The 13,301-nt window shown below is 33.9% G+C and overlaps 1 protein-coding gene and 1 long non-coding RNA gene across 10 annotated transcripts; one reads left to right on the forward strand and one right to left on the reverse strand.

Moving 5' to 3' along the window:
- Positions 1-2,548: 2,548 nt before the first annotated feature.
- On the reverse strand, positions 2,549-10,851 carry LOC130990079 (OVARIAN TUMOR DOMAIN-containing deubiquitinating enzyme 7). Of its 9 annotated transcripts, none has more exons than XM_057914278.1 (13): positions 10,481-10,839; positions 10,269-10,378; positions 10,110-10,185; positions 9,525-9,674; positions 9,306-9,367; positions 5,569-5,653; positions 5,292-5,453; positions 5,156-5,227; positions 4,966-5,092; positions 4,322-4,455; positions 4,121-4,218; positions 3,333-3,472; positions 2,549-2,826 (listed from the first exon to the last, which is right to left on the reverse strand). In XM_057914278.1, the coding sequence occupies exons 1-12, from the start codon at positions 10,535-10,537 to the stop codon at positions 3,346-3,348; spliced, it is 1,260 nt and encodes a 419-aa protein (XP_057770261.1). In that variant the 5' UTR covers positions 10,538-10,839; the 3' UTR covers positions 2,549-2,826; positions 3,333-3,345. The 9 variants fall into 9 exon arrangements, with proteins under 9 accessions (XP_057770261.1, XP_057770263.1, XP_057770262.1 ...); XM_057914280.1 differs by having other exon boundaries at positions 5,292-5,441; positions 10,481-10,833; XM_057914279.1 differs by having other exon boundaries at positions 4,322-4,446; positions 10,481-10,827.
- LOC130990082 (uncharacterized) lies at positions 6,277-6,960 on the forward strand. Its single transcript, XR_009090816.1, has 2 exons — positions 6,277-6,640; positions 6,763-6,960. It is a non-coding gene; the product is annotated as an uncharacterized LOC130990082 (long non-coding RNA).
- Positions 10,852-13,301: the final 2,450 nt, after the last annotated feature.

Raw genomic sequence — 13,301 nt, forward strand, 5'->3', positions numbered from 1 at the left:
ATTTTATATATATATATATATATATATATATATATATATATATATGCACATCCGTACACACATGTAGATGGATGTACATGAGACTACTTCTTATTCCTTAAGAAGACATTTACTTTTGAGAATTGACCTTAATAAATAAAAATGGTAATATTAATTCCTTATTTATTAAGATGCATTGGGAATTAGATATATCTCGATGTCTTTAATAATTTTTTATCATTTAAACTAATTTTACTTAGTTAATATTCTATTGAAAAAATAAAATTGAAGATATCCTAACAATAAAGATAATAGGGTTAAGGTGCAGATTAGCCCCTGAAGTATAGGCCCCTATAGCGTATTGCTCCCCTTACTCACTGAATCCGCAAATAGACCCCTATAGTCCGAAAAATCATGCATTTAAACCCTTCTGACCTAACGCCATCCATGTCCATTAGTCAAACTCTTTTTTTTTTACTTTTTAATTCTAATAGAAATTATTTTAATTTCAAAAATGGGCCCGACGGTGAGCTTAGCTCTGGATTCGATGAATTCGACCATGGAGTCGGCCAGTCTCGAGTAATCGGTGGCATCCATTTGAACGGAATCTGTCTTGGCGTCGGATGCGGATGACGAGATGAGGCAGATCTGGGGGAGGGAGTTGACGCCGAAAGGGCGAAGGAGGATTGGGATTCCTAGAATTCGATTTCGAAGAAGAAGAGTTTGGATTTGAAATCAGGGTTATTAGATTGGAAATAGGCGGAAACAAGGGCGAATTCGGATTTGATTGTGGGGAATGAGAGCTCGGGCTTGGAGTGGAGCTGGTGCATGTCGAAGAAGATTAGGGCGTGGAATGGGCGCGGGGTGGGGAGGGAGAGGATGCGGTGGAGGAGGGCGTCGGAGAGGCAGATGACGCCAATGGGGGACTGGGACTAAGATCCAATCTGCCCTCTAAAGATTCAAGAATTGGTGAGCAAGAATCTCCAAACCAATCCGCTGCAAATCCAAATGAGAAAACGAAGGCAGATGGAGGGGAGGGTGAGGAGAGAGAGGGTTGGATTGGATATTGGTGTTGGTTTGGGAGTCAGAGTAGCTGCTGCTCCTGGTGTCGCGGCTTCGACGGTCGTATTCAGCAACGCGGCTTCGACGGCTGATTCTGCTGCTTGGCCGTTCTCGAGGGGCACCGGACGCCGGAGGAAAGAAGCTGGCCTCGCCGGAGGAAGGGATTTGAATTAAAAAAAAAAGTTTGACTAAAGGACACGAACGGCGTTAGGTCAGAAGGGTTTAAATGTATGATTTTTCGGACTATATGGTCCTATTTGTCCACACAGAGAATAAGGAGAGCAATACGCTATAGGTTCAATCATTTGTATTTTAATATGTACAAACATAGACATATAAATGAGTCAAGTTCGCTAATTGATTGAAAATTGATCGAGTCGAGCTGGGTCTTGAGCTCAACAATACCATACTCGCTCGACTAGATGGCATTAGCATGTTTAATCAAGCCATAAAGCGTTTACATTGATAATATTCACGGTATTTACTTTTGAAGATTAGTCTTGATAAATAAAAATGATAAAGTTAATTCCTTGTATATTTTGATGTAATAAAATTTTGAAATATCCCATTAAATTAATAATATTGGAAAAATTCTACCACTCTTGAAGATAAAATAATCGATCGTGAATTTTATCAATCATACAAAGTAAACGACCCCTTAATGATTTGATTATTACACATATCCTAAATAATTAAATTAGTCTTGTTTTAATTAAATAAAAATAAGTACTAAGAAATATTTCTTCTAGGACTGCATTATTCTTGATTGATAAATTTATCATAGAAAATGAAAGATAACAAAAATTTATGCCTATGTATGCTTCCTTTGTTTTCCCTCATTTTCTACAAAAGAGAATTTCACCATTATTCATTATTTACACTTCAAGCAGGAATAATATTATCACACCATTTTTTGGGCTCATTGGGTATGGATGATTAGGGTGTATAATAATCTATGACACCCTAATATCTTGTTTGGTAAAAAGTAATACGAAACACACGACCCGTTATAAATTAAAAATCCGAAAATATTATACTAATTTGAGGGATTTTGTATCTCACCGCTTTAGATGGTATACGTAATACAAATCTTAATCATAATTATTATTAACTTTATACAATCTTAATACATCATATCAAATAACATATTATATTTTACAGATATTTTAATGCATTCTACCAAACATGATATTAATATAACATATAGTAAAAGACATCACAATCACATATATCACACCTTATCCCATATTGCGTACCAAACGAGCCATTGGTGTGATAATATTATCTTTCCTTAAAGTGAAAACAAGGAACAAAATGTGATGAAATTCTCTTTTGTAGAAAATGAGAAAAAAGAAAAAACATTTAATGACATAAATTTTTATTATCTCTCATTTTCTCACAATAGAACACACCGCAGATATGGTAAGTAACTAAATCAAACTCCAGCTTGCGGTACTCGGCCCGCCCGGCCCGATTTATTGAAGTGCTGTTACATAAGGCTTCATCATATTTAACTTCTTTATCCATTTATAAAACGGAAATAAATTATAACTATATATTTCCACTTTTAAACGATTGATTTTACACTTTAAACAGCTATACTAGAACCTACATAATATCACACAACAAAAGGGGTCAAAACTTGCAAGTTCACTAAATTCTAACCATGCCAAATCTAAAGGGTATGAGCCATATTTTAGTAAGCGGTATTTCCTGCCTTGCCTTTTTGCAGGAATAAGATAAAGCAATTTCTCCTCAATTGACACAATTAGATCCAGAAATGTCCTGTAGCATAAACAAACAAACAAACAAACAAACAAAAGAATAGGTCAAAAGATCAATCCTTCTCAAAAGAGATACAACCTAAACGAAGATACAATGGACAAATAAAAGAAACGAAGCAGATCATAAGTTACCGAAATGACATGATAGTTTACCATCAAATTCAGACAAACGGTTATTGAAGCATTAACGAGTCAAACGTAGGAGGAACAAGAAGACATACCCGAGAGAGAGGCATTATGTATTTGAGTGGACTAATAAAAGAGTCATTTTAAGATAGTAAAGATAAAAACTGGCTATTTTTATTTATCTTTTTGACTCTTTTCAATATGAAGATGGCTATTTTCATATATTAATATTAACTCTTATGTATTTTGTGGTAAATCAAAGGCAACTCAATTCTTTCATCCAATTCGTATTAACATGAATGCAGTGCATTGACATGTATAGTGATGCATGATGAATTTCAATTGAAAATGGTCACCAATAACAATAGATGCAGAGGCTACCTGGAAGATGTGGTTAGATGCATAATGCACCCATGTCAGGCGGCCCTCCATCAGAATGAACAGGACTTGAGAGAATCGTGCCACCTTTTCTACCTTGCCTTCTGTCCTTCCGGCTCTTCCCATAGTCCACTGTTTGGTTACTGTCAATATAGTAATATATAGTCAAAAGTAATATATTAGTCCGAGACTGAGCATAAACACATGCTGCAGTATCTGTATAACTATAGTCTTCTGTTGCAATGATAATTTCAGAAGAATCTCAAGGTTCAACTTCAAAAAATAGAATCGCTTTCGCCATCTTATTGAATCACTTCGTCAAAACAATAAGCTTCTTTAGGAAAATTTAGTAAATGTTTGCATAATTATTTAGCCGACTTGGTGCTGCTGATTTAAGTAAACATGCAATAGCTTCAGGCAACTTTTTGCTGCTTTCATCCTTGCTGCCTTATATGTTCTGCAATAGAAAATGAAGTATGTAATCTTCTAGTAACGTGCCAAGCTGTTGAAGTACTTATGTCTGAAATGGAGTGGTATTTGAGGATTGTAGGAATAGAAGGTCGATTGCAAACCCAGTTGAGAAAGATACATTATGCGCCCCGACTTGAGACTAAAGAAACCATGAGGATCAGGTTTGGATCCCGACAGATTTAATTTGGCATTCTAGAGAAGAATCGGTTTTGACAATAAATGAGCATAATGCCTATTGCACTAGCCAAGTCGAGTAGCTTGTAATGATTGATGAAATAATCAACTGCTACGAATTATAAAGAAGGCATTAAAAATCATACACCGGAAATCTGGCAGATGATCTCCCAGAAACTGTACCGCAGCAGGACTTGTACTTCTTTTTTGAGCCACATGGGCAAGCCTTGTTCCTAGAGATTTTCTGCAGCAATAAAGTGATGCGAACTCACAGAAATCAGACTAGAGATAAAGGCTCAAAAAAAGTACTTCTGAATTTGGCATTAGTGGCTTGCGCATGATAGAACCTTTTCATCAGGTTGTGGATCTTTTGTGTTATTTGTCTCCGCATCATTGCCAGATAAATCCAGTTCGATTGTTGTGTCTTGAACCAGTAGCCTCTGCTGATCTTTGTTCTCGGCTTGGTGTTTGTCTGGAAAACCTCAAAGATACAACATGAAGCAAGTAAATATGTTGCCAATACAATAGAATGATCATAAAAATCTAATTGAGAAGAAGAATAAAACATGCTTCGGTATAAGGGAGAAGTCCATAATGCATTACGGTGTGTAGAATTGATCGTCTAAGATGGGAATAGATGGAAAAAACTATCCAAGATAAAGTATTTCTAGTTCCAATTCAATGATGATACCTTCATATTAAAAATGAGAAGATCATTGGATAAGCATGTCGCAAATCACACATCTTACATATTCTAATTGCCAAAGAAAGAGCAATAATTTCTTGCTGTGTATTGTAATAGCACTTACCAAATATTCAAACTTTTTACAAATTCAGTAGCCGTTAGTAATTAATATAAAGCCACGATTCTAAAAGACAAGCATAACATGTGCATAGATACTTAAGAAAGGATAACATACTCAGGCAGCATAGAAAACACAAATAATAGATGCAGAGTAACAAAGGTGAACAATGGAAGATAACAACCAACCATTTCCATTAAAAGTTTCGATTATGGGATAAGATTCAGCTTCAACAACTATATGATCTGAAGATCCTTCTTCAGCAACAAGGACTTCTATTGCAACATCAACATCCCCACCGACTTGTTGTAGAACCTAGATTGGAAATTAGATACAGAAAAAACAAACTTTAATAGAATAACTGATATCAGAACATACCCCGTCTGAAGTAGATACAAACGAGCTCATATCTGGTTTGTGATATCGCATTTTACTATTCCTGTTTGGGGTCTGGAATAAGAGTACTCTATCATGCACCATAAAGGAGGGAATGAGCTTGTTTAAACATAATCACCTGTTCAACTTTTCTAGCATCTTCGCATCCACTTCCGGCCTTCACCATTTTGATAGAGTCTTCAGATAAAGCATTCCTTCGACATTCCTCTCTGGACTTCCTGGCAGCTGCTTTCGGTTGATTGGATTTCGCTGAAAGATCAGCATCACCCTTTTGACATAGCTAGAAGTTATCAGATTGGAGATAAAAAAAAAGAGAAATTATACAGGTGATATGTGCTAAATGAGATTTAAAATTCCTTTAGAGAGTACAAATCATTGAATCAATGAGAGAAAACCTTTATAACAATTGGCCTAGCTGGTCCAGAGCATGTGTCCTCCTTTGAGCGGACACTATTATAATGTTCTCCATCATGGTAGGAACTGCAAGGGTAAGCAAACTCAGAGATGGAAAACAAAACATACTTGAAAAAGAAGATCAGCTGGAAGGTGTTTCAGGAGTTGGAGAGGTATAACTACATGGGTCAATATTGGTTCATAAATAATGATTACCAGGATTTGAGAAAGTCGGAAACTGACTTCAAATACTACTAATTTTATATGGCCTAGGTGCTAAGTTGGATAAGAGATAGTTAAAGGGGGCATTTACTTTTCATGATTGACAAGATACAAGATTGAGTATATTTATCCTCATTACTATCATTTCTCCAATCCTACCCTTTCACTGGGATATGAATCAAGCAAAATTAGGTCAAATGATAGAAATCATCAAGGGCTTTGGGATATCCCAGATTTCCAGTCCATCTTAGTAAACAATGGATTAGCCTATATATTTTTATCTATCTAGGCTAATACTCAAAAGTAAATGCCCCCTAAATAAACAGGCACAGTCTTGTATTCCATGTATAACAACACCTCAATATTCAAGCACATGAGCGTGCAGAATTATTCTAGAAAAGCTAAAAGATGAAATTAAAGAATGAAAAGATGCTGAAACTACAACTCTAAATATTGAACAGTGCATCAAGGAACAGATCAAGTCATAACTCATCTTGGTTTAAAAAAGCGCGCTTAAGCGCAAAAAAGCGCGCGCTTTTGGTGAAGCGCAGCTGTGGGCTTTTTTCTGGGCGAAGCGCGCTCACCTACACGAAGCGCCGAAAAGCGCACAAAAGCGCACAAAGCGCAGAAAAGCGCAAAGCGCAGAAAAGCGGGCTTTTAGTATGTTAGGGTTAGGTTTTTAAATTTTAAAAAAACTAGGTTTTATTTCATAAAATCAAAGGTTTGCCTCCAGCGTCCAGCCGTCTTCTCCCATCCCTCTCGCGTCCTGCCGTCGCGCGCCGCCGCCTGCCGTCGCGCGCCGCCTCCAGCCCGCCGCCGTCGTCGCCAGCTGTCCGCCGGTCATCGTCCAAGGTAAAGTTTTCAGTTTTCCTTCATTTTTTGTTCGGTTTTTTCAAGTTTGTTTTTTTACTGTCAGTTTTTTTTTTTGGTTTTTGGGTCATTGTTTAAAGTTTTCGATTTTTCCTTTTGTTCAGTTGAGGATGAGGTTGGGGAGGAGATGGAAGAGGACATTGGTGAAGACAAAGATTATGAAGGAGATGGGGATGATGCACTTAATGATGATGATATTTGATTAGTTGCTTGAAATTTGATTGAACTTTTAGACTTGCGTACTTTAAACTTAAGTATTTGTGTGTTTTAATTTTTAAATTAAGTATTTGTGTGTTTAAGTATTTGTGGTTTTAAGTATTTGTGTGTTTTGCTATAAAATATATTGTAGGTAAATATATTAGAATTTTTTAGGTTTTAGCGCGTTTCGCCTACGAAAAGCCCGCGCTTTCACCAAAAGCCCGCGCTTTAAGCCCCGGGGCAGTTTGCGCTTCGGTGCGCTTCACGCTTTTTTAAACCAAGTAACTCATAACCATGCACTACTTGGATGATTTTACAAGTTAAATGGTGTTGAACCAAGCAAGTTTGTTTTATAAGAAACTGGTAAATATTCTACCACTAGTTCCCAGACAGAATCGACACACAAATACAAAATAAGAACATAAATTACCTAGATAATTGCTTCCAATGAGACTACTACAGTGGTGTAACAACATTCTGTTCAATTAATGCATCTTGATCTTGCCATAAAGTAAGATCAGCATTTATTATGAAAGAATATGATAACAAAAAGTAAAGCAATACATGAATAGAATAGTTTTCCAATTATTGTGCTTAGGCTAATTATTTAGCAATTGGGTGAAAAGATACAAGCTACTTAGTAGAGCATACTAGCCAATGCAGGAATATCTGCAACAACTTGAACAAGAGAAAAGATACCGCCATTAGAAATTAAAGTACATAAATTATTTATTTTTAAGTAAGGAAAATTCCCAAAGATATCTCATCATCTCCTTATGAGCTAAAGGGAAGTAGAAAGGCATAAAGTCAAGTAAATTCCCAGGAATTGTTTCAAGCAGGCCAATGAAATTGCCCCCTAATTCAGCTGCAGTCTGCCACATAAACCTCAACCACATTCTAATGACCGGTGAAGCAGCAGCGCAGAGGAAGGGAGATGTGAAAGATTTGCAAGCCAAATTCTCTAGAATTGATTTCCTAGAATTAAATATTAGAATATATTGTAGATTGAATTAAAGGGTGAGTCTAACTATTGTCCCCGGAGTCCTATATTAAATTTTATTGCTTTCTGATTATTATTATTATTAGCCTCACAGGGTTAGAACAGTAGGGATCATCGTGAAACCATATAAGAGTCGGGAACTGCTGGGAAGACTTCGGTTGAAATGTTTCCAGTTCTTTTTCCGCAATCCATTGCGATTTTAAGAGTTAGGACTGTCACTAATGCTGGGCAGGCGAAGCCTAAGAGTCCATTGTTTATTCGCTTCAGATTTTATTGTTTTAGTTCTTTTTTCGGCACCATATCGCTATTTTACTCTAATCGTCCATTTTGAATCCCTCGACTCCACCTTGATTTAATCACATTTCCTTCTTTTATACTTCCTCTTATTCATAAATGATATTTTGGAGTTTAATACCGAAATTGGCCTCATTAACTCTTATCATTTAAGTCTTATGTTATGTTTTCCACCAGATATGGATTATGCCATTAAGAATAAATCATCATTAATTAAGGTTAATTTGGTTATAATTTTTTGTATTAATATATGTGCACAAGTCTAAAAAGACATTACGAATAGGAGGGAGTATCATCCTTTATCGCTTCCTAATACTGATCATAAAAGTTCATGCCAAATAACTGGTCAATTAAATAAGTATCTTACTCTGACATCGTACGGTACTCTCCAAATAACGGAGATAAGTAATTTACTCTTAATCAGTTTTCCAATTAACGAAGAGTGGGAACATGTTGGCAGTGAGATGTTATACATGAAGTAGTCACTGAAAAACATAGAGCAAAAGACATCACTCTCATTATGGAGTACGCTATTTTTTTGAATAATTAAATTAACTCAATATGGAGCATTTGTTACCTTTCTTTCAAACCCTACCCTAAAACTAATCTTTCATTCCAATTATGAAACACGATTTCACTATGGCATTAATTGTTGTTTTGACTAAGCGTATAAACAACTTGATAGAGAAATTGTCAACCCCTATCACGCCAGGTAGATAGGACATAATTTTCCCATTTTCAAATTTTTTAATATGTTTACAAGAAGGTAATGTGGTAAGAAAGCATGTCGAGTAGAGATCCTAATGATTTGAAATATGCAACTTAAACTTGGAATTTGTTTTTGTCGGAGTATTCCAACATTAGAGGCCCAATTCGGATATACAGTCATCAACGAATAAATTTCCCCTTCTAAATAGCGCATTATAAATTAGTAATATGCTCTACAAGAATAATACAAGCAAAAGAGGCCCAAACACAAAAAGAAAGTCCACTAGCATGAAACTAAAACAATGTGTACGTTCACATGCATTTGGGCAGAACTGTCAATCAGTAGTATCAAGAATTAATAAGATGATGCCTTCTTGAAAACAAATTAAGAAATTTAAATGGGAAAGGTTACCATAACAAAAATATGGATTATCAACAAGTACTTACAGATGAATCATCAGAGCTTCATGTTTGTCAAAATTTTGTATGTACCACCGCGGAGACATATTCTGTGCGAATAATTTGAATAAGGAAACTAATCAATCAACAAAATCTAACATAATATTCCATAAAAACTCAGCACAAAAAGGCACTCGTGCTGCTGAAAAGTAGTGAAATCTTGATATGTCCATTTCCGTGTTTCAAAACCATGGAAACATCACATACTCTGTGAATGCATATGTTACTGCGAGTGACAAGACAAGCTGCTTGCAGTTCCATGTGCCCTGCCCAAGTACCATCCTCTCCCATGGAATGGCAGTACTCCTCAAACGGAACCTCATCTTCCACAAAAGGCTCAAACATTTCGCGGTTATCCTATTAGATGCAACTCGTCCATCAGTAATATGGCACTGAAAGGAAAACTATGTTAAAACATCTTATTTAATGTGTCAGGCTCAAAATTTCTAGGCCCATCAGTTATCTCTCTAAGATACTAAAGGCAATCTACCCTTGTTTCCACAATTATGGCTTCTAACATATTCCTACACAAACTCTATAACCAAACACATTCTCAAACAATTCCACAAAGAGAAGAAGAACGACCACAGATCACAAACTCGATTTAAAAATCTTTGCAATCTAGAAATATAACCGGAGCTAGAACAACAAACATCCCCATCATCTCACTAAACAACCATCATCATTCATCATCACTATAGTAACGAATGCAAAAGCTGCTACTGATCAGAAGCATAATGCAAATAAAGTTTATCTGAAACAGCAAAAAACCCAAATATCTGATAAATTCACCTTAATAAATCCGACCACCATGCCGCGATACTTGTCATGCTGATCCTCATCGCCTTCCAATTGATCAGCCAATGCCCTAATCCGATCAAATTCATCACTCATAATCAAACTCTCTCTCACACACACACGCACACCTTCCAAAATCGTAACGAAGCGCACCTGAAAAAGCAATTACCATCTGCAGTCACCTGAATTATCTTCAAACCCAAAGCATCAAGCTGCTCCCGCAATTCAGAAACATCGTTTTGCTTTCCTCCCCGCTTCTTGCTCTGTTCACAACTCAAAAACAATATCAAAACCCAGAACCCCAAAACTTACTAAAAGATTAACAAAAATGGCATCACTAGTAGCAGTAATACTGATTTAATTACGTGGGTCTGTTTGGCTGGTTTTCTAGGTTTGGGCTTTTGATGCTTTGCTTTAGCCATATATTTTTCCCTCTCTAGCGCCAAAGATGGTTTTGTCACAAAGAATTTTCAAATTAAGGGTTGGAATTTTAGAATTGGGATTGATTTTAGGGGTCTTTCTGCTTCTATCTCATTATTAGTATTTTATTTTATCCAAGTGAAAAACATGGTGATTTGCTTAACTATATTACGATCAACTTTAATTGTTTCAAAAGAGTGAGATTTATTGATGAGGGATATAAAAAAAAGAAAAAGAAAAGAAGAGTAGAGATGAACAAGTGCAGAAGTGGGGCAGAACACTTTCGGGATCGCTAGATTTATAGACATGTATTTAAAATTTAAAACATAATGAATAGTGATGTGAACAAATTATCACACATATAAAGGTTATCCATATTAAGTGAGATAGTTGATTTGAGATTAAATTTAAACGTTACTTAGCTTCTAACACTTCGTTTGACATGAGGATAATGTAGTTATTAAACATGTCAGTTCAATTTAAAATCGATAAGTTGGGCTTAATAGATCGCCAAAAAAAATTGATTTGTAAATCTAACTCGAGAAAAATCATTGATTAAGGTCAAATAGCTCAATAGAAATTATTCGAAATTAAGTGGGTTGGAAACCCATTGAAATAGGACAAATAGAATATATATTAAGATCTCACCGTAAAATAAGTTAAAACTAGTAAGCAGCCCATCGAAATTTGATAGGATTCATTATTATATAAATTTATGAAATTACTTAATAAAATTTTTGTTTTATGAATTTTATTATGTAAAAAAGAAAGCTTGTAAATATTTTGTAACGGACATTTAATATTGTAAAAAATAATATAATTTTAAATGGGGTGAGAATTATACATATCAATTTTAAAATGTACAATTTTTTTAATTTTAAAATAGCATGGAAAAAATTGTAAAGAGAGAGTAAATTATTTAAAATGCAGTATCCTCAAAAAATGTAATTTATGATTCAACGTCTTCATCTTCGACAAGCACCTTCAGTAAATATATGCTTATGATAGAAAATCAAAAAAATAATTAATATGATTTCATTAATATATTATTCTATTATATATAATTCCTTTTATAGCCTATCTTGCTTTCTTTTGGAACACCTTTACAGCATCAATCATGATTCTTCATGGTGAAAGTTAATTATTGCGCCTTTGCAAATCTAGTTTTCACTCTATAAATTAGAAGGAAGTCATTTTCCAATTTTAAAATAGAGTTAATATATCAAACTAGCCTATTTCTTAAAACTAGTACAATCGTCCGTGCGATGCACGGCGAATATAGCTTTGCATCAAAAGTAAACGATGTAGTGTGTGTACCGGCTAAGCTATTAGGGGTTAATGTCTAAAACCGAAGGTCTTGGATTCGAGTCCCCTCTGGCGCGACCTTTAAATTTCTTTATTTGATCATGTTAATTTATAAAAAAAAATTAAATTAAATGATGTATCAAATAAATAAAAAGATAAATATTAAATATAGTTAGAATATAAGTAAATGTAAATTATTTTTTCTTAATAAATAAAATAATCTACATCAATTACTCAATAAAGATCCTTAATTTTATTTTATAATTTTCAAAAGTATCATTTTTAATTTTCCACCTATTTGATGGAAAACTTTGTTTTCTTTCCTAAAATTATAGAATAAACACATCATTCAAATTAAAAGAAATGAAGAAATAACAAAAAAAAAAAGTATTCACATCACAATATATATATTTTTAAAACATGAGCTAATCATGCATAAAATTATATTTTCTAAGTTAGCTCATTACCTATATATGTCATCTTATTAGAAAAGCTTCAATTAATCAGTAGGAAAATAAATTATATTATTAGAATTTTTTAGAATACTAATAAAAGAATTGAATAATTATTTGATGCCAAAAAACTAATCCCAATAAAAATGAAATATATCATTTTGCTTTAGCTTTCTCCTTCAAATATACTTATTTAAATACATTTCTAAAATCATTTTTTTGCTAAAAAAGAATAATTTCAAAATTTGTAAAATTTTATTGATTATAATTTTGAACATGGTATATAAACGTATATTTATAATTATTTGTAAACTATTTAAATTACTTATAATGGCAATTGACATCACACATTATTATTATATAGTAATTAAATACCTTCATTCACAATCATTAAAAAAATTATTTTTGAAATTCTATTTTTCATATAATCTCAGCTTGACATAAATATGAGCGTGTGGTAAAATAGATATAACGTCAGTTGGATGGAAACAACGTCATTTCAGGCTGTTAGACAATTAAAAACCCTAAAATTATTTCCATTCCTATTTTCGTTTTCTCCTAATCCTTATATCTAATCAAATTTGTAGCAGCAAAACGAGTTTCTATCTATTACTTTGATTTCTTGGATTACTTCTTGTCATTTTCTCTCATCAGCTTCATTCATCTCACTTTCTCTCAATTTAATACTTCGATTCTTAATTTATTTAGTTAGATGCTAATTTTAAACGTAAATGACATTGTTTTATATGCCCAAATTAACATTGTATTAGTAATCGACAAATATGGAACGTAGGATTTCATATAGTATTTCAGCACAAAATTTGACCAAAAAATAAGCGAGTATGCAAAATAAAAAATACTATATAATAATTGGATAATTTTAATATATATTTCAAAATTGATGTGCAAAGGCCACTAAATTTATATACAGTAGTAAACCAAAGAGAAAAAGTAAACGTTTGTTTAGTATTAAGGAGATGTGATATTTCCACAAAAGAATTAAAGGTAT

This window comes from Salvia miltiorrhiza, chromosome 6 (assembly GCF_028751815.1).
Source record: "Salvia miltiorrhiza cultivar Shanhuang (shh) chromosome 6, IMPLAD_Smil_shh, whole genome shotgun sequence".
NCBI lineage: Eukaryota > Viridiplantae > Streptophyta > Magnoliopsida > Lamiales > Lamiaceae > Salvia > Salvia miltiorrhiza.

Excerpts from the sequence above, each read along its gene's own strand:
- LOC130990079 (XM_057914278.1), bottom strand. The coding sequence starts at position 10,537 with ATGGCTAAAGCAAAGCATCAAAAGCCCAAACCTAGAAAACCAGCCAAA. Across the intron at positions 10,379-10,480 it reads AACCAGCCAAACAGACCCAC|AGCAAGAAGCGGGGAGGAAA; the intron begins GTAATTAAATCA and ends AGTTGTGAACAG. Across the intron at positions 4,456-4,965 it reads CGAAACTTTTAATGGAAATG|GTTTTCCAGACAAACACCAA; the intron begins GTTGGTTGTTAT and ends TGTATCTTTGAG.